Source organism: Tuber melanosporum (assembly GCF_000151645.1).
Source record: "Tuber melanosporum whole genome shotgun sequence assembly, scaffold_228, strain Mel28".
Lineage (NCBI taxonomy): Eukaryota > Fungi > Ascomycota > Pezizomycetes > Pezizales > Tuberaceae > Tuber > Tuber melanosporum.
In genome coordinates this window covers 68811-90157 of record NW_003298895.1, presented here as the reverse complement: position 1 = coordinate 90157, position 21347 = coordinate 68811, and the positions used below count along the sequence as shown (strand labels likewise).

Sequence of the window (21347 nt, the reverse complement as noted above, 5' to 3'; positions counted from 1 at the left end):
GCCCGTCATTTAGCACACAGACGGCGAGTCATGGGACATGCGCCTGACGAGTATGCCTTACGAGTGTGCCTTACGGGCAAGCCTTGCGCATATGATTTATGTTTCGCACATGACCTCGCTATGAGGTCATGGGTTTTGAACATGTGATCACTTTGGTCACATGATTAATTTGTTATGATTTGGTTTTGCACATGTGACCACTTTAGGTCACATGACTCCGGGCGGGAAGAATACTATATAAGGAGGCCAATGCGGCCGAGGAAGATAGGTTCTTCACGCTTTGTTCTAAGTACTTTTCCTCGTCCTTGCCGTCACTTCGCCCCGAGCATTTCTTTTGCCATCATGATGGGCCTTGATGCCTTGGATTCTGGGGGAGGTATCTGAGTTCGCTCAGTAGTTCCTGGGGTCTTTGGTGTTGAGGTTTGTTACGTGTTGCGTGGTGGACTACTTGTTTGCTTCTCGTTTCGTTGGATTGGTTATTTCACGATACTAGCACTTCGGGCACTTCATCACAGTCGCATACGAGCCCCTTTCGGTAAAATGTCTACGGCTTCCTGTCCATCGTCTACTCACACGTTTCGCATTTGATTGGCGGGATTGAACATTGTGTTTGGGGGGATCACCTGTGTTGTTCTTTGGGCCAGCTCATGTTTTTTGTTGGGTTTTAACTGAGTCCTTAGTTCTCACGATACAAAACGCCCTTGGGTTAGACTGATGACCTTCCCAAGTATCAACTTGTTGTACCGGCCGCATCATTTCCTCAAGGGAAGGGGCCTCGCCGGCCCCTCCCTGCCTTGTTACTTTACGTTTCTACGGTCAGAATCCTACGATGTTGTTTATCACCGTTCCCTTGGAGGTTTTGTCCTTGCGGCATATACGGTGGTTCAGTCAGGTGTCACCTCCTCGCTGTGGTGGGGATGGCTTTGACCCTGAAAAATCTTACCCCCTGGTGTGTTTTTTCTTTGCAGCCTGGGGTGGTGTGGGACGATTGGCTGCCAGACACTCGTGTTGTTTGTGTGTTTGGATGGTTCGGTTGTGGTCTGTGGTTGGCAGCTTCACCCATTGCAAGTGGGGCCTACCTTCCGGTTGTCTGCTTCTGTTCTTTCGCCCTCCCCCTTCTTGTCGCGTCAGTTGGGGATGCCTCTTGCCCGTTGCTCGGTCCGTGCCTATTGCCGGACCTGTGGGGCTGGCTTTGGCTGGCTCCGCTTACCCTTTCCTGGCTCAGTTGAACTTCGGTTTGGCTGGGTTGGATGGTGTGGCAGGTGCTGGTGCCTTCGGGTGTTGGTGCCGCCTCCTTTGTGGCTCCTGGCTGTGGCTGGTGGGCCCCCCTTGGCTATATGGAGTCGGGGGTTGTGGCTCTGTTGGCGTGGCCAAGACCAGTGGCCACCCGATGGGGTTAGGTATAGCTGTCCTGTGGCTGTCAGATGGTTGATCTGTCTGAGGGGCTGGGGGGGCTGGATGGGCTCTGTGGCGCCTGGTGTGTGGGGCTTGGGGGGGGCTGATTGGGGGGGGAGAGGCACCTGGGAGCACCGGTCAGGCATGCGTCAGGTTGGGCGATGTCTAATTAAGTGTTTCCGACCTGATGGGACATTGGGTGAAGCTGCTGAGTGCTGTAAAGCTCCTCGGTGACCCGGATGGTTGATGGCCACCTGTGCAGATAGTGGGTTGCAACCACCTGGTTGGACTTGTTTGAGTTCTGCGTGCTGGGTTTTGTGGAGTTTGTTTGGTTTCTTTGGTTTGGCAATGGGCATGGCTGGTGGGGGCAAGGCACCATGGGTGGGAGATAGGCCCCACTGACAATTTCGGTCTGTCACTACCTCTATGTATTTCCTATGTTTATGAGTTTGTTTTTGGGGGACAGGCATCAGGTACAGGTCCTCCTCACTATTACGCTCTCCGGAGGCACTTGGCAAAGTGGGTTCATAGGGTCGACGGCCTGGTATGCGGATGCGAGAGGTAGACATGTTGGTCACCTCCTCTCTGCCATCGTGTTGCCTGTAGTTTATGTTTGTTTAGGTTTGTTGTTGGTTTTTTACTGTGGAGGGGGTGTTGCAGGACAGTGTTCAGACCGGGTGGTAGTGATTTTATATTTGTTGGACGAGGAACCTGATTGGGTTGGTCTTTTGCTCAGCTTCGGCTACCCTTAGTGCTGGTTGGCTTCATACCAGAGGGGCTACGGACTTGGACCGGGGCGGGCGCTGGGTTGTTTGATGGTCTTGTAATTAGTTTCCGTGCCGGCATGACTCGGGGATGGCAGGTGCGGGACCGTAGACTTAGTTAGCTTAGGATTAGTGGTATACCGGTTAGCGGTATCCCTGTGCCAGCGGGGGCTCGTCGTATGCCAGTGTTGGCGGTACGAGTTTAAATAAAATTAGATTGACTTCTAAGTACTTTTCCTACTTATTACTTTAACAAATATAAAACACCTTTATGATCTTTATCTTTACTGCAACGTTATTGTTATGCCAAGGAAGGTTCTTCACCAAGACGAGTTAGAGAAAGCTTACGATAGGCGTTCCCGATAGAAGACAAAGGTCTTGTACTATTGGTAACGTAGACAGAGGCCTAGAGCTATCATAAGACAAAGGAAGAAAGAGATAGAAATGAGAAGTATCGTTCCCCGTCGCCAAGAACTAATTACCCAGAGAGGGATCGTTACACCTAGTAACTCTCTGAGTAGTTGACAGATTTACTCTGTTCTACTTTTCAGACCTAGCCGAAGGTTCCCTCCCATATATCTTGTGAATAGGATCCAGGTGGACGGATGGCAGCGACATATATAGTGTTATTCTGACACCTTCAATTCTGTGGCATTATAGTCACAGGATGCAACTGAGATTGAGATGTATGATAATGTGCGAAACCTGTAAGAGGGCCAGAAGTGGGTGTTGGGGACCAGGGATTCCGATTGCAGGTAAGGTTACCCTACTTAGAGTAATTCCTAGGTATCAGATCCTGGTATTCCTAACAGTGAAGTCTCAACTTCATTAAGATTTCTGTAGTATTTAGTGAAATCCTTGAATTTGAGTACACTATTCTCCACAACAATGACTCAACCATATACCTCACAGCAGTGATGCCAAAAGGGTCCAAGCTATGGGTACATGACTTGCTTAACATATTCAGCAGAGTTTACGTTGATCTTACTTGAAATAAATACAAGTTTAGACCTTATAGTTCCACAAAATCAATCCTAACTATTTTTGATGGACAACCAAACTCAAAGGTCTTGTCAATTCAATCCTCATAGAACTCCTCACTTGTCTTTCTTGTAATCTATGAGTGATTCCCAAATCTAATGGTAGAAAAAGTAGACTCATCTGTCCAGAGAACACGGAGCCAGTCTTGATAGCTCCAGTCCAAGTATTTGTGTTAGAAATACCAAAATCAGATACCTAGGAACCACTCTAAGTAGGGTAACTACACTTGGAATTGAAATCTCAGGTATCCAACACCCCTCTCTGGCTCTCTTACTGGACCTGCACATCATTATACATATCGATCTTAATTACATCCTGTGACTAAATGCCACAGAATTGAAGGTATAGGACTAACACCATATATGTCACTATCATCCATCCGACTGGATCCTGTTTGCCGGATATACTGGAGGAGACCTTTGGCTAGGTCTGAAAAGTGAAACAGAGTAAATCCATCAACTACTCAGAGAGTCACTAAGCTTCAAAGATGTGACAGCCTTGACATAGGCCATAGGTAATGGAATGTTTTTGCATAAAGAGACGGTATTGAATGGTAAAGAATCTCAATGAGTATCCCATACATTTGCACAGACTCTATAATAATCCGAAGACTTGAGAACTCTAAGAAACACTATCACAGAAGCTAATAGACTTCACGGAGTGTTGCAACTGAGTCTCGGAATGTACTGTAGTTGCAGGAATAATTCCCAATACTAGAATGGCGATTGAAACCCTAGTACCCAGAGGAACCAAGAGTTGCCAATAGAGGGATTTTCTATTGGTCAGGTAGAATAACTTCCTGCAAATTAGTAGGAAGTCTTCCGAAAGATATCTGTCAGTTGGATACGGAGTTATGGAGGTTTGAAGTCAGCCAACCTAGGATGGTTGCAATTACGACTACCTTCACAGATACAACCTGCAGATGAAACTGATCATTTCATCAATGATGGAGGTGATTGGTGTCAACTCAGTTCGACTTGAGAACTAGGCCATAAGTCTAAAGACTCTGAAAATCAGGTAATTACTATTGGGAACAGCATGATTCCCAGTTAGCTATATCACAATTACTGAAGAGAGTGTAGTAGTTTTTAGGGTCTCTGGGTATTTGCACTTTAAAGAATACCCAATGTTTGCTAGTTATAATCAGAAGTACATAGTTGTATAATAGATAGATGTAGTCTGTAAACACTCAGATATAGAATATAAATATCGAAGTGCCTCCCACGCTTTTAGACATCATCAAGCAATGGAGAAGAGACCTTAACAATATAATATTGTCTTCACGATTCTCCTCTACTTTACCTATTTTACTTCACTCTAGGTAGTCATAAACGAAATGAGTGAAGTTCAAGCCTTCCTAGACAATCTCCATCTACAGAAACGAATCTTGTTTGGCCTTAGACAACTCTGCAGTCTATCAGGTTGTCTCTGCCTAACATTTTAAGGCACCATGCCACATGCAATGGATAGTTGGCCAGATGAATCACAAACTTTCATCTTGGTACTCGGCGGTGATATCCTAGAGATTTCATCACACTCTTTACTATGTGTGGACTGCATGCATAGCCCATCTCTAGGCATACCTCATTTCAACTAAGCTATCGTGTTCTGGTATCAAGTGTTATAAAAGCTTTTAAATGCTGCTTTTCGGTATCATTGAATATGGGCAGGTGGCCAGTACAATACGTATTTTATAGGATGCCACTTTCTTTTACTCCTTTGTAGATCTGGTAACAAATATATTAATTCCTATACTATGATAATAATAGAAAAATATGCTTACACTATAGCAGGTTTGTCGATTCATATTTAAGTGTTGACCTATTTGGGTTCAATTCTACCCAGCATCATCACAGAGGGTAATTATCTTCACACCCTCATCTTGTGTGCTTTCACAATGTTGGATGCCTTGTGGATTTTGTTCACATGTTCTTTTAAGCTGCGTGATTTTCGCTTTTGTATTTGGTTTTTGGGATAGGATCGGCACAATATAGGGGTGTGATATGGTATTGTCTGCTTACTTGGAGAATAAATAGGTGACTGTTGATAAGCAAGAGAATACTTGTGTAACTGGACGCGAAATACCCTTACACCGGAGCACATATATGATGATAGTATCTGCTTTGTGCACTTTGCACTTTGGATTTACCATAAGATGGAGGCTGTCAAGCGTCTTTGCAACCTTGGACAAGTAGTATGCCCTGGCCCTGTTCTGTAAGACACAATTTTGTTGTAATAGTATTATAGAGATATTTTATAGGAGAAAAAATGGTTGATTTCCGTCTCCCTCCTACTATTCTTACATCCTTATACTATATACTCCCTCATCTTGTGTTTTCCATTATCTTCCCATGACAAAAGATTCTTCTTCCTCATTAGGAAGCCATATTCCGACAAATCTGAAATAATGATATTATCGTCATGTTACTACTTGGGCATGTTACCAGGGCTCGGGGTCCCACCAATAGGATAGCAATTCTGTAATCCAGTTGAATTCTGCTCACAGACATCTTTTGTTTTTTTTGACGGGGGAGATCCCACTGCCGGGTAGGTAATTAACCATCCGCGCTTTTCTGTGGGATTTGAAAACTTAACCTTGCTCCGTGGGGACATTGGCAAAGGTAGTTCTGACGGTATGCAGCATTAATATCCACACCCCCTTATATCTATCATACCTTCTCCGAAGAACTTAATCCCTGGGCGGGCGGGGGGGAGGGGGAGTCAAGTGACCAAAAGAACGTGTTATTGAGTACCATGACCACGTACAGTACAGCCCCCTCCAAAGGGTCGTTAGACACCACATCTACTAGCAGAATAATAGTATCCCAAACCAAAACCTTTCCTACGGGCCGGCCGAGCAGCCGGAAAACGGCGAGCATACCCCCCAGCCGACAAAGGACACACTCGATATGATCTCGAACCGGATAGAGCTGGGAGTTATTAGCAGCTGTATTCCATACCGCTAGTATAAGGTGGAATCGGTGGAGCACTAACTCTCGCGAAAGGCTTAGGAGTTCATGATGGTGTAGGATGGGTAGGTCAAGGAAGATGCCGTAAGGTTGTAATTTGGTGGGATTTTACTGTCCCGTTGACTGATTACTACTAACCTCTGTATTTGGAGATTGAAGAGGGGGGCTATTTTCGAGAAACTCCGATTTATTATCCCGATGAGTGTTAACTTACATTATAATTTGTTTTGCTATGACTAAAGGTGTGGTTTGATACCGGTAGGTCAGTGAGAATGGCTGTTCGCGGCGTGGGTTCCGGAACTCTACGCCTAAAGGACGGGGGTTTTCTTTCCTCTTCTCTCATTGGTTTGTTCTAATGGTAGGGAGGTGTTGGGTGTGGTCGACGGCACTCCCGAAAAACAGTTAAATTAGAGATAAATTTGAGCTAGGTCGTCTCATGGGGGGAATCTATCCGCCCTCGTTGGGTTTCTGCGGTCGGGGGCGGGGCTGAGATGCGAATAATGACCTGAGAAACTTGGCCTCCGAAAGATATCAATTGATGAGAGTGGCCCTTTCGCTATGTGCTCACTCTGCTGTTTCACCCATTGGATCCTCCAGTTCAATCGGATGCAGACAGAACCCCCCGGACGTTGGGAGCCCCATCTTCTTTCGGGGGGACTCGGGGGTTGGTGCCCAAGGTTCTGAATTACCGGTATGGGGATTTTTTTCGCGGGTCGTGCGTTTTTGCGGGGAGTGGGTTGATTGCGATTGCTTGAGTCCGGGCGAGGAGTGTGGAACTCGTGGTGAGGTTGCGCATTATTATGCCACTACGAATGCTCTGGAGTTTGATGGTGTAAAGTTGGCTTTTCTCTTGTTGTTTCTGATATAATAACATAGGGTCTGGTAGAGGAGCTTTTTGGCGCTTTATCCTCTCTGAATGTTACTCAAGAGTAGGAAGTATAATACCATTGCTGAGGTAGACTATCGATTTGGAGTTTTAAGCTGGTTACTGTACTGTACAATCCTGTTGACAAAATTCGCTGACCCCCCGTTTTACACCGGGAGTGGCACTCAAGACTCGTTTAGGGGAAGTATAGAATTAATTGAATTAATATCATAATGTACCCAGACCCTCTAGGTAAAAATTATGAGAATTTTCCTACTTTCCCATGATTTCTCAGAGCCGTCCAGGTAAGACAATACTGCTGCCATGTACTTTTTGTCAGGTAGCCTCGTAGGTATCATACCACTTGCCAACCGTCATCACTTCTAGTATTGCACCACGGACATTTACTAACAAAGCTTGTCGCATGTGGGCAACAATATCTAGATACTCTAAAGGTCTTAGAAAAAATTTCCATTTTTCGTAGAGCGATGGGGCCGAGGTTTCGCAAAGTGAAAAATACCCATTATTGGTACAAAATGGGGGGGCATCAGCGAATTTTGTCCCCAAGCTCGTACATATCTGGCGATTACTAGTAGAGAGGGGCAGCCATCGGCTGGAGGATATTTTTCATCATCTGATATCATTCCGCGACCATCCTTCGTTAGTAGTAGGTATTATACCGGTATGGTTGTTAGGGTCGTTGTTGAGAGGATAGTAACAATTGACCAAACTGGTACCGTAGCTGAGAATCCTAGTAAATAGTTAACGACTTTATACAGCTACAGTGCTAACTCCAATACCGGAATCTGGCGCTAGGACACTGGTGTTGCCTTTGCTGGCGGGTGTACTGAATTTTTCTTCTTTTTTTCTTGAGCTGGGGCGAAGGGTCAGTTTTCGCAGTACCTTCTTCCTTTGTTCCCGAGAATCATAGGTGGTACAGTACTATACTACCTAAATGGGGAGTTTCATGAAACTGTAATAATCGTAGAGGCAACCATTTCTTCCTCTGATGGAAGTGCGGGGCCCGTGCCGGTGCTCGAGTACGGTAGATGGACGAGTTGTGATGTTTTAATGAAATTGTGTGCTAAGATCTGGAAAGTAGCTCGGGACTTGTAATACCGGTATGGGGATGCCATATAAGTTAGGGGTACAGTACTGTACTGTACTGTATAGTAGATGACAAGCGCCTTGTTCTACAGGGAGGAGACAAAAAAACTCGGGCCGTTGGGTATTTTACACGAAGACCAACCATTCGCAGAGACTTACGGCTCGACACTATGGGGGTTAAGAAATTTCAAGAGAATTATGAGAAGATATTGGTGATAGAAAAACGGTAGATTGGTTACTTGTAATGCTTTATTCCATGGGGTGGAATATCATAAGATCCGAAAGTGACTAGAGACCTTTTACTTGTCGGGGGTGTCCTACGAAGGATACCGGAATGCTAACCACAATTTTGCTACTGCAGATACTCAGCGGTTTCTCGATCCCACAGACCTTTCAATTTTCTTTTTCGAAAAGGCTCTCCGCCGGTTTCCCAGTTTGATTTGGCCTACCAGCGGAATGGCTGGTAAAGAGAGGGCTGGGGTTTCGTGTGGAATAGGGATCGAGAGGGGTTTTTTGTCGATTTGCAGCCCTTTTTAGGTGGCGAATATAGTATCATAGCCATAAATAGTGAAGGCCTTGGAAAATAATCAGGACCCCGACATGTAGATAGTCAGCTAGGGTGCCTGGTGGTCGGGGGCGCATTCTTGGATAAGGGCTTGGATGACTCCCGGATCCATCGCTTGGCTCATCCGATGGGTAGGAGCATTTCCAGGGCGACTTCGATCATTGGAGGAGGGACGTTAGGTAGGCTGGGGGGTTTTAGGGATGGGAATGCTACAGATCGCCTTATTATCGGTTTGAAAAAGAAGAAGAAAAAAAGAAGATAATCACAATATATTTACATCTGGAAGTGAATGGGGCTGGTTACAATGTAAGGTACTGTACGTTACTCGAGTACTACTAGTAGGGGCGGTATCTTGGGAGATATTATGATATCTCGAGAATCATCACATCGGGTTCCTCTTTACACTCAAGTAGTAGATGTAAAAAATACCCTCCTTATTTCCCGAGCCCCCCCGAGCACGAATATGCCCCCTTTCCCTGCGCTTTTTTCATGCTGTCCCATTTCCCAAGTTGCAAATCACTATCTGAATGGAGCTGAGGATCGAGGAAATCGTTAGTTATTGGACTCACATAAGGATCCGAGAGGGGTAAAATTGCTAGAACACAAGCCAGAATAGAGACAATAAGAAAAAAGAGAACTATCCCCTAGAATTCATGAAATGAACAAACCCCTTTGCCACCAAATCTATCAGCGACATCCAGGGGATCCTACTTTCTCCATCTCTAACAGAAGCTTGTAGTTCTCTGAATCGTTGTTGAAACTCCTCGCGTTCTTTCTGCTGCGCTCCCTCCATGTTCTTGACCCGCCTATGCCACTCGTCCTCCTGCTCTCTAATTTCGCGCCTCCTCTCCCTTCTCAAATTCTCCCTATCATTCTCCACCTGGGCCAATTTCTCTTCAATCCTCTGTCTCTCCTCGGAGAGAACCTCTTTGAGCTCCTCATCCTTGTCCCTCAACGCCTGCATCCACTCCGCCTTCACAGCATTCAAAGCCGTCTCATGGTTCCTCTGCAACCGCGCGAGCTCCGCGTTCACCGCTTCCCCGGCCGCAGTCTCGTATAATTCCTTACCCTCATTCACGATCTCGTGTTGAATCCCCAACGTCACGCGGCCCATCTTGACGAGCACGTCGATGAGGTCCAAACCGGACTCTCTATCACCAAGGTACTTGGCAACTTTAGCGCCACGACTCAGCATTCCCTTCCAGAACTCCGGGTTCTCTCTCAATTCTTTGACGCGCCTGCGGCCGAGCTCTTCGGGGACGTTTTTCCAATGGGTTGTCGCAAGGAATACATGATTGAGGGCATCCTCTCCGCAGAGTTTCCGGAACATGCGTAGGTTTCTGAGCGCCGAGCCCTCCATTTTAACGGCGGATATGGGGTGTAGGTAGATTATTCCCGAGAGTTTGAAGTTCTCCCGGTAGCTGAATTCCATCCATGTTGCTATATCGAGGAGGACATCCGTGTCCGTGCGGTAGGTATCGTTGAATCCCGGGGTGTCGACGAGGGTGATGTTTAGACCGTCGTGTTTGAATCGGTAGGAAGCTATTTTGTCGGTGCCTTACAACCACCCCTTCTTAGTATATACTTGTTTCCGGTGCCGGATGGATTGGGAGGGAAGGGAGGGAAACGGGTGGAATACAAGATTCTAAACCGTCCCCGACGGCAATTTCGTTGCGTCCTGTGACTTGCCGTATAAGGTGGCTCTTCCCAGCGCCCGTGACACCCATCACTGCTATCACTATCTCATCCTCCATGAGGGTCTTGTAATCGACTTCTTCAACATCCCATGCTGAGGGTGGTGTATTCGCAACTGAGGATTCCATAGTGGAGGATGGGCTATTGGCCATTCCTTTGCCGACTGTGTTGAGGGCTATTGAATAAAGTGCCGTACAATATAAGTACAATACTTCTATCGTGGATTTACCCGCTCTATCCAGCCCAGCTTATGGAATTGGTTGCGGCTGATCTTGAGGGGGGGGGACTAGGACTGCGATGCGGTAGCCTACGCGAACCACATCGACGTGAGGGGCATCATCAGTTTGACGACCGTGCGCATTAGGAACGACTAACACACTGCCACGTCGGTGATCGATATGCTGCTGTTACCCGCTCGGGTAGACCTTCGGCATGGCATCCGCCAGGGCCGCGGGTACTGTACTTGTAGAACTATTCCTTGCTTGTACAAGTACCGGTACTGTGACTGGGGCTGCTTATTACGATACCATGGCAGCACAAGTACTCGAGTACGGGTACCGGTACTGTACCATGGAGAGGTGTCGCGGCATGCGAGGCAGCGGATGAGGTTGGGATTCGTTGAGTTGGGGCTCTAGGAGGCAGTGCCGTTGTATGATATTATGCTGTGCTGTTAATCGGGTATCCTAATCGGTTCAGCACACGTGTAGAAGAATGATAGGGTGGTGGAATGATTGGTACGAGTAGAAGATATTATACAAGTAGCTGGCTATCTCCGCCTGACGAAACTCTTACTTGGGAAGGAATAGCGGCTACTATATGCGGTATCGTGGCATCTGCCAAACATCGCTAACTTTACCGTTGCGAGGCTGTGCTTCAACTCATAGGCTATTGTATATGACCTGGTCACGTGGATTGTGGGTGCTGGGGACTGTGGATTTCACGAGATTTTGCGGTACTAGTACCAGCATGATGCCGGTCGCTCGAGGTTTTTGGTCAGTATCAGAATTGTGGGGAGCCGGTATTGTAGTTTTTAAGCTTCATGGAAGGGATTGATCTGGGGCTAACTGGTCCGAAGCACCGTACTCGAGTGCGATGGTAAGTTTTAGTTTTTTAAGTAGTTTGAGAGCAAGATGGTTACCGGTATGTTATCGGTGAATGATGGATGGTTGTTGGTGGTGGTGGGTTATTATTTTTCTGAATATACGGATTTACCTTCTTGGCGGGGGGTGAACCAGGAACCTCACGACTTTTTGTTTATAAAACGGGGGTGGGTAATAAGTATCGTAGACTAATAATAAAACCTTAAAAAATTCTTATCAAAACAAGTCAAACCCCTAATGCCATCCCAAACAGTCATAAGGGCCTGGGTCCATGGGAGCATCTACCGGTACGTCCTCGTACTCCCCGTCCTTGCAGTGCTCTTGTTCGGTCGTGGTGCTGGGCGAGGCGGCCTCCTGCTTGTGCCCATCCCGGGGCAACTCGGGATATCCCGTAGTAAACGCGGGCCGTGTTTTTGCAGGTGGCGCCGGCAGTCTCGAGGGCAGCGGTGGGAGCGGGACATCTATTTCCACGATTGCAGGCGTCCATACATTCCAATCGTCTAAGTTCTCCGCATTGTCGTTGCCATACTTGAGGAACCCTGGGGAAAGAATCAAGTCAACCCGTAAATCGTCTCGAGGGTCGTATTCATCGTTGCCGAGTCTACTCTCCATTCGAACGTCGTCGAGGATAAAAAGTCGATCGTTCTTGCTGAACCAGGACTTAGAGAGCATCCGTAGCTCGGAAGATTGCTTGCCCATCTTCTCACCGAGTGCTTTGGCGTCTTCGACTATCGAGAAGAGCCTTTCTTTCTGCACGTCCGCTTCCTGATCCGATAAATTGGGATAGTGGGCAGTAATTATCGGTCTGAGGACTTCATCGATGTCCCAATAGATATCTTTTGCGTGGCGCTGTTTGCACGTTCGGAGCGAGTGGGATTCTTTGCTGCTTAATGGCCATCTCTTGCTCGAATAAAGTGTCTGGAGACTGCTCGCCCGCCAGCGCTGTGCCTCTGCTCTATCAACTGCACTCATCAGCATGAACCCCAGGGCTAGAAGAGGAAGACATACTACTATACTTGATCTCATACATATTTTGGAACTGTTGAAAAAAACCCCGCGGTGTGCCGGAAAAGGGAGAAGAGAAGATTTGATCGCAAATCATGTTCCCAAGCACCGCTTGGACCAAGTGTGAAGCTTTAAAGAGCACCTTACTGCCCCAGTCACTGTTACTCCAGGACACCTCTTCCAATTCCCTTTTGAACTCCGGGAATTTACTGATATCAAAATCCACCATCTTAATGTTAAAATAGTCCCTCGCCCAGTGCGAGCACTGCGCGAATATCTCCCGGAATTGGGAGCTGATGGCCTCGTGCGGCTCCCCCGTAGCACCCTTCGCTCTCTCGTAGTCTTGAGCCTGAAGCTGTCGGAGTTCTTTCATTTGTGCTTCCCGGATTCTCTCACTTTCCTCTAATTCACCTTTGAGCTGTGCAATTCCATCTTTCAACACTGTGGCCTGGGTCTTGAGTGCCTCGTTATCGCGTTGGAGACGTTCGTTAGCTTCGTCTACTTTTTCTTTCTGCTTTTCTAACTTCACTAGCTCAGCCTCTAGCATTACATTACGTTTAATAACTCCTTTGAATGCTTTTTCTTCAGCTGGCTTGCTGGTTAATTCCGGCTGCCCATTGTATTTGTGGGTACCCTGGAGAAGGATTAGAGGTTTTCCTAGGATATAAGGAAGAGTTTTTCTTACAGAAAAATAACCTTGATAAGCTGATAGACCCCATCTCTGCTTATGGGAGGTCTCGGGTGGGCCTTGGTTCATGGTGTTCTAGTATTCTGGTGTGAATGGGGCGGCTCTCTTCCGTGTTTGGGGCCGGGCGGCGAGTATCGTGAGATATCGGTACTGGGCGCTCAGTGTCCAGGATTCTTTCAACGAGTAGTGTGTTTTAGGAATCAACGGGCTAACTGGAGCTAGGACTATACCGAACGAGCGACGATGAAACGAAACGGCGATCACTAAATGCGCTGTGAAAACTCTGCACAACCGAAAGTGGGGAAGTTCACCAAGGTCGCTCCGCAACTCGCTCTGTTCAACGACTCTCTATCTCTCGCTCCACGACTCCACAGCTCTACAGATCCACTAAACTAACTGACAGGAAAAAACAGGAGTATAAATAAACGACAAAGATCACCTATCCTATCCTTCCTGCGATCACCGCATACCGGGATCTCTAACACCCCCCACACTCATTTTCATTTCCTCTGTGCGCTCCCACGCTATCAATCATGCTAACAAATGAGAGAACAAACAATAGACTCAAAGACTCTCGAATTTGCCTTCTGCGCTCCAATTGCCTTCCGCGCTCCTACTGCTAACAAAAGAAATATAGGAACAAAGACCCCCGACGGTCTATAGCTTCCTTGACGTTCGTATCCTTCTCTGTCGGAAGCGCTTTTCTAAAACGCACAACGAGAACCTCCGTTCCAACAAAGCAAATGCGCCAACAAGTGGCGGGAACAGGCAAGTGGACGGGCAGGAGCGAACAAGCGGCCGGACAGAAGAACCGCTAGACGCCCGAGCAAAAGTGTTGGTGGTGGGACAAACGGCCGGCCCCGGGAACGCTCAGCGAATGTGCGGACGGGCAGATGGAGGGGCGACAAAAAAACCAATGACGAGTAGTGATCCCAACGGACGGGCAGAGATTCCGGCGGATGGATATGCCAGCGGACAAGAGAACAAAGCCTTGGCCCTTGAGCATGCCGAGCAGCATCCATGATCTTCGGTGGTGTGGGTGGTTTAGCTGTTATCGTGCAATTGGAAATGGAATAAGTAACTATCCCATGGACGGATGATACATGCAGATTCAGGACTTCCGTTTACGGTGGGTCTATGCTGTGGCTGAGGGACTTTTCCACTTGAGATTTCATGATTTTTAACAGGGGAAGTCACTGGGCCGCACCCGGACTAGGAAGGTCCGGAATCTGCATGTCTCATCCGTCTATGGGGTAATCGGAGTTACGGGGTGTAAATTACTGAGAGTAAACTGCCAATAGACAAGTTAGGACGGGGTTTCCCCGCACGGAAAAAAGCAAGAATGAACGCGTAGAGCAATGCTTCTGCTCGTATTGGATTTCCAGTAGCCCGAGCAGGGAATTGATTCTAATTGCTGCGGTCTTGAGGCGGGGCCTAGATATTTACTTCGACGGATCAGGCGTCATACAGCTCTGTCGACACGTTTCTTTGTATGGGAGTTGGATGAGGGGTGAACTAGTTTGAGAATCAAGACCCCAAGGCAGCGGCGGGACAAAAAATAAGGAGTGAGACACTCGAGGGCGTGGTGTATTGATTTTCCATCTGAATTCCCGTAAGATACTTGTACGTACAAGGCTTGGATAGTCGATCCAGAGCACAGTGTCTTGGCATAGGAAACTAGGGCCAATTTAATCATTCAACACTGTGAATTATCGCCAACTTATAGCAACAATAGGAACAGCAGCAGCAGCAACAGTAGAGGCTACAAATCCGAAATGTCAAATAAACGCCATAGGTTTGTAGTGGGTGGTATGTTCCCCCTTCGCTTTTAATCCACGATATTCTAATCCATCGGTTAAAGTGGACTTTGGCACGACCTACTCTGGTAACTAGCGTCTGACCTTCAATAACCGGATACCCCATGGCTGACCGGTACCTCCAGGGCTAGCATATATTCACACATCAAACCCCGACTACAGGGGTATAGAGGTGATCACCAGCTGGCCAGGTCGGGGAAACACCAACTATGACAAAGTCCCCACCGAAATTAGCTATTCAAACAACGGCACAACTTGGGGCTATGATATTCCCGCGGGCGAGCTCCGCCATGGTTACTTTAAGCTTGCCCTAGATGCGAACGCCGCAGCAACAAAGTACGACAACCCCCGACTGGCCGCATCGAACCCCCAATCCATGGAACGCTCGTACGCAAACATTCCGTTGCCCGCAGGAAAGACTGCAGTAGAAACCACGACGGATTACCTCAAACTGTTGTACACGCATCTTATGAAGACACTGAGCGAAAGAGACATCCATACACTGGATAATACGCCGGTTCAATTCGTTTTGACGACGCCGGCAATATGGAGTCACGAGGCGCAGAACGCAACCTGTCAAGCAGCGAGGGATGCTGGATTTACATCGAGAGCTGGGGATACATTGACAATGGTTTCAGAACCTGAAGCTGCGGCATCCTATTGTCTTAAGGAGATTTACCACGAACGCTCTGATACCTGTAGCCCTCTCGAGGTAGGCTCTCTTCTGCTTCGGCGTTTCTGGGTTAATATTAACGAAACCCTAGCCAGGTGAGCGAGTCGTTATTTGCGATGCCGGGGGCGGGACAGTGGTAAGTTAACTTGGACAACGCACTAGCTTTAGAAGTTGCTGAATTCCCAGGATTTGATAACCTACACGGTTGAGAAGGTGCGTCCTAAATTAAGCTTATACGAAGCCGCTATAGGTTCTGGTGGGAAATGTGGGTCGGTTGCGGTAGACAGAGCGTTCCTTAGCCTTTTAGAATCCCGCATTGGACCCATATTTAGGGGGTGGGCCGCTCGAAAGACTGCGCCACAGAGCTCCCTTATGACTACATTCGACATGGCAAAGAAAGGGTTTGGAACGACGGCTCGTACAGACTTCTGGCGGATCCCCGTTGGGTATGTGAGAGATGATCCCGAAAATGGGATTGTGGATGGAGAATTGAGATTGACGGTGTGAGTATCGTAAACTGGCTATTGCCTATATCCATATGGGCCGATGGGGCTAAGGTATTGAATAGGGCCGATATGAAGAGCTTGTTCGATCCGATCGTCGAGCAGGCAATCTCCCTATTAGATCAGCAGGTCCGGGATTCTAACAGATTGGATCCTACAAATAAAATATCTGTATGATATCCCTCGCCTGTTATTTTATGCCTTAAACTAATTAATAGACAATCTTCCTGGTTGGCGGCTTCGGCGAATCTGGGTATCTCTTTAAACAAGTGCAGGCTTGGGCCAAGCGACAGTCCTACAACATCCGAGTCATCAATCCCACCTTTTGGTAAGCTCGCCGAAATCCCACAAGCCAGTTCCTATAGTGGTGTACTGAAAACCTACAGCTGGTCTGCTGTGGTCCGGGGCGCAGTTCTCCATGGCCTCGAGGGCATAGTCCATACACGGAAGCTGAAGCAACATTACGGCGTAATAATAGCCAAAAGATTTGAAGCGGGTGTACACGACGAAGAAGATTCCTTCGTAGATCCTTATTACGGGACAAAATACAGCCGGGATAACGTTGAGTGGCTAGCAACAAAGGTATATACGATCTCTTCCGCCACCGCACTTGACTAGATGCAAGGTTGAAAGGAAGAATAGGGCGATGATGCCAGCGATGAAAAAGTAATTTCGATACCCTGCGGGGTCTCCTTCCGCCCGGGTGATGGACAGAGGGTAAAACTCTCCCTCGTAGGATGCAAATTTGACAGTCCGCCTCTGAGTGCTAAGCACTGGAGTAGGTTATCCTGCCCTTTGTGAATTGGCAGAAGACTAACAACGGAAAAGTGGTGGATACGTTGGGGACGGTCACCTGTGACGTGACTACGATGCCACCGTCAGCGTTCCAAGTCAGGAAATCCGTATTATTATTTTTCTTTCAAGACCCGGTTTCGAGGGCCAGTTTCAGTGTCGACATGAAGGTTGGGTCAGCCGATTTGGAGCTGGACTTGGTGTATGATGGGAAGTCGTATGGGAAAGCAACGATTGAATATTAGAGTCCTTGTGGAGATATATGTGGTATTGGTTGTGAAGCCAATACCGGATGTTTTTTGGGTATGAATGCGCGCCGAGCTGCGTTTAGGACTCTTGATACTGAGTGGTAATCGGTGTACTAGCGTGGTGTGCTGGAAGATATAATTTATTAGATTCTTAGCACAACACTAGGGGGCGGCTTCTCTCCCACCGAGAGAATATTTGCGCGATCTTTCGCCGAAATACTAAAACTCGGTTGAATCCTGAGGTCCATAGGTGTAGTTAAGGATATAGGGGGCATTGCTCTCTTTAACCCTAAGTTATGGGGCAAGGCTTTAAAAAATTTCCAAATAAATTACCCTGTAGATCACTGACCCTCAAAAAAATAATCATAGGACAGAGATCGCCTCCCGCCCGCTCATCACCATTATTATTATTATTATGATAATATGTTATCATGTCATCACGCCTTCCTGCGGAGTGTAACGTATTCCATCGCATAGAGGGTGCCCGTGATCGCGAGCTGTATGAAGGTTTGAGCAATACCATTGATTGAACCTCAGGCGGGATTGCAATAGTGGCTAGTATCATATATGTGCGGATGGCTGCTAGTCTATGGCGGGGGCTCGCTGTGCAGTGGAATGAGTTAGGGCTGTGGAGTGGTAAATACCCGCAAAAACCCTTTAAATCCACCATCGGACAACGTGGCTTCAAGCCTCGCAATTCAAGACGGGACACTCTAAGAAGGACTAGTGTTATCCAGACAGAGTATAGCTTGGGGAGTCCGAGCTTGCTGGATCTAATTAACGGGTATTCGTTATTTCGCTAACCTACCCAGCTAAGTCTATTGTGGTTTAGATACTAATTTCTGTTTGAGATCTCCGATGGTGGATTTACGAGTAAGAGTACTCGAGTAAAGGGTTTTTTCGGTATGATATCATACAAAAGGTGACCAGGGTTTACTGGTCTGCCGTGGACTCCATCTCGTACGGGTCCTGCCGGTCACTGGACAAATACTGGTACCTGGGCCCAGAAGCCTGCAAGAGCGTTGTGCCATCACAATTGCTCTCGGTTACCATATCCCATATTTCCTCCCTGCCCATACTTTCATTTTCCTTCCGGATTATCCTTCTCCTTCTCACTAGCCCATCTTGATCCTTCATCCCCTTCTCTGGTAGCCTTTCCCTACCCCTTTTGTACTTTCTCGATTGCTATTTCCTCATGAGTTTTCTGCTTTAATTCTCTTCGCCTTCGTGATTTCTTCGGATGTGCGGTTGCGGTTTTCATTTATCCGTTTGTACGTAGAAAAAAAGGCTTGAAGGTCAGCTAGCGTATCGGTGTCCTCTCTGGAAAACAATGGGGCAACAGTTAGTGTAAGGAGTTGAGATGGTGTTGTAAGTTGTGGGGTGAGGTTCAGATTCTTATGTTCTTCATTGGTGGCCTGGTTAGGTGGGCGAGGCGAGGAAAGATATTATATTTGGAGAATCTTCCAGTTACGTTGGTTTTCCTTGTTGGTACTATACTGTACGGGTCTGTCTAGATGGGAGATGACTGAGCTAGGGTTTGGAGGCATCGATTATGTTTGGGTATCGATGGATATATAGACGATGGGTTTCACTTATGGGATTGCGGGATTGCGGGATTGCCACCACTCTAGCCAAATATGAAGTAGGTAGTAGTTTCTTACTAATCACTTCTCGCAATTCTAAGGGGTTGAATTCTGCAGGTACAGTACTCGTACAGTACAACACATGTTGGGAGACCTCGGCAACGAACCGGGGACTCTGGCCAATAGCTTGGCGCTTGGGTAGTGGTATCAGATTCCTTATATTTGCTGGGGTCGGGTGCTGGAGGGTGTATCGTACTAGTATCATTGTAGATTTCTGGCTAGAGGAGTATCAATTTTGAGCTTAGGTTCTCTAGGCTTTTCAGCCATGATTTTTTTGCCGAAGTTGTGTTCTCCGTAGCTGCGTTCTCTGTATCCACCTTTTAAGATTGAGTATGATACACAGAAGAATTCCCAATGATACCCTCTGCCCCAACCCCAACCTCATCCACGTAATCACTTCATAGCCATCGGTATAGTATGTATATAAACCTCACTATGATACCGCCAACAACCACTTCCATGCCAACAACCTCCACGTGCGCAGCAAGCCATTACCGGCATCGGCGCTGCATTAAGAACGACAATGAACCCAGTAACCCAGCATTTTCAGGAGGTGGTTGCAGGTGTTGCAGAGACACACCGTGCTACACGCGATTCGCTCATCCCCGAATACAACCGTGGCGTACACGAGGGGCGCAGTATTTTTCTCACTCAATTGAGCGATAGGGTGGATGAGTTCGAAGGAGATGGGGATTTGTCTATGGTGAGGAGGTGGGTTATGAGACTGAGAAAGGAGGGAGCTGAGAATAAACCGGGGGGTGAGGTCAGGGAGGATCAAGGTTTGTTCTCGCCCGTCATTATTTTCGCGGTAGATGGTTCTCTTGCTGACAGGGGTTTGCGTTGTAGTTATGGGTGAGGTGGAAGCTAAGGAGGACGAACCGGAAAGTAATAAAAGGGCTGCGAAGGAGGAAGCTCGTGAAGAGGGTCAGAGGGATATTGGCGTATTGGAGGAGTCAACAAGTTTCCACAATACTCGAAAGAGACATTGGGAAAACTCAGAAGAGGAATCGGAGCGTTGTAGGAAGAGGATTTGCGAATTATAAGGCTCTTTGGTACATACGCCGAGACCCCCTCCCAATGATGCCGGCTTTCTACCGCTTTGAGACGTATGCTGGTTCAATTCTTGCGCGTGGGATATACTGCCTTGGAAATAGGCTTCGATTGTAGAGTTCCCACGTTTGGAGTTTGTGGAAACAGTTGTCAAAGCTCAGTATCAGAGGTCTTAAACGCTTTCCGGGAGACTTTTCTATCCGTGAACGCTATTACATGAAGCTGCCCCCTAAGTTGAACCATTCGGACGTGAATTTTGCACACGGCCTGCCAGCCTGAATGTGCGATCGGCGTGAAATAGAAATTTTAGAGTCTTTATCACAAGTACCGCCACCCAAAAGTCGAATTTTTTTTTTGCAGTACCAGCCCCGGTATGGATATGTAAGCCTTCTGTCCAAAAGATCGCTCACCCGAGCGGCCCATGGGGTGTCATCTGTTGTCACTCGGTTTCGGAGACGGTGGCGGGGAATAGGGCCGAGTATGTGGTGTAGATGATTAGACGAGGAGAGGAAAACATATAAAATTTAATTACAAACCTTAATGATAGGAAACCAGATAGCTAAGAAATGCGGTAATAGGACCCCAAAACCTTTGGTAAAATTAAGTGGTGAAAAGCGGGCACGGGAAAATAAACGAAGAAAACTGCGACCTACCATTTCCAGCTTCAGTGACTACGTATCCTGTCGGCTGGATACGTAAGCACGAGTTACTCTCCCTAGACGTCCTATAAACCACCCGCTGCCTATCTTTCCCCCACCATTCCCGCCCCTCATAACTTGCCGCACATCTTGACCTGATACACCATGAAGTCTACAAACCTCAATCTATTCTACGTCGCCCTAATACCCTTAACTCTGTTCCAGACAGCCTTATCACACCCCGTGGGAAATGGCAGGATCCGGATTGCTAGCACCAACGACCGGTACAGTCCAATGGCTCTCACAATCAGCGGTGTCCAACCGAAGCCGGGGCCACCCCCGGAGATCACCACTTCTCTGGATGATGCCCAGGAGGGCCTCTTAGCTGCGGCTAAAGAAACAAGTGGTGAGTCCATCACCGAAAAGCTCGCGTGCTAGGGGGTAGTGGTGGCTGGTTCTAGTGCTTCGGCTTACTGGCCAATAGCCGCTGGAGTGAATCTTCCACCCGAACCAGTGCCGGAGGGTGTCAAGGTGGAAGTTTGGGAATGGGTGATTGGAGGTAACGATTTATAACACCGCTAGGCTGGCAGCCTGGACTAACTCTCTTAGGCTGTCGAAATATCAGGGAGAACTGCGATATGCTGCATAGGTGTTGTATGGGGTATTCATGCATCAGACAGAAGTTGCCCCCCTGGGTTGACCCGATGAGGCATGGATATTGCGGGATTGTTTTGTAGAAGTTAGATCTAGGGCTGTGCTAGGTTTTTAGGTGTGATGGGTACTATTGCT

General features: G+C 47.5%; 4 protein-coding genes; 2 read left to right on the top strand and 2 right to left on the bottom strand.

Moving 5' to 3' along the window:
* Nucleotides 1–9277: 9277 nt before the first annotated feature.
* GSTUM_00000869001 (uncharacterized protein) lies at nt 9278–10553 on the bottom strand (the record flags this gene model as incomplete). XM_002838141.2 has 2 exons in its annotated part: nt 9278–10263; nt 10346–10553. The coding sequence occupies 2 exons, from the start codon at nt 10551–10553 to the stop codon at nt 9344–9346; spliced, it is 1128 nt and encodes a 375-aa protein (XP_002838187.1). The 3' UTR covers nt 9278–9343.
* A 742-nt stretch (nt 10554–11295) lies between these two features.
* On the top strand, nt 11296–11723 carry GSTUM_00000868001 (uncharacterized protein; the record flags this gene model as incomplete). XM_002838140.2 has 1 exon in its annotated part: nt 11296–11723. The coding sequence occupies one exon, from the start codon at nt 11296–11298 to the stop codon at nt 11452–11454; it is 159 nt and encodes a 52-aa protein (XP_002838186.1). The 3' UTR covers nt 11455–11723.
* A 12-nt stretch (nt 11724–11735) lies between these two features.
* On the bottom strand, nt 11736–13927 carry GSTUM_00000867001 (uncharacterized protein; the record flags this gene model as incomplete). XM_002838139.2 has 3 exons in its annotated part: nt 13192–13927; nt 12510–13140; nt 11736–12463 (listed from the first exon to the last, which is right to left on the bottom strand). Exons 1-3 carry the CDS (start codon nt 13261–13263, stop codon nt 11736–11738), a joined length of 1431 nt encoding a protein of 476 aa, XP_002838185.1. The 5' UTR covers nt 13264–13927.
* A 1042-nt stretch (nt 13928–14969) lies between these two features.
* On the top strand, nt 14970–17379 carry GSTUM_00000866001 (uncharacterized protein; the record flags this gene model as incomplete). XM_002838138.2 has 10 exons in its annotated part: nt 14970–15003; nt 15056–15079; nt 15137–15723; nt 15776–15820; nt 15871–16187; nt 16253–16358; nt 16406–16515; nt 16574–16769; nt 16830–16965; nt 17016–17379. 10 exons carry the CDS (start codon nt 14970–14972, stop codon nt 17222–17224), a joined length of 1764 nt encoding a protein of 587 aa, XP_002838184.1. The 3' UTR covers nt 17225–17379.
* Nucleotides 17380–21347: the final 3968 nt, after the last annotated feature.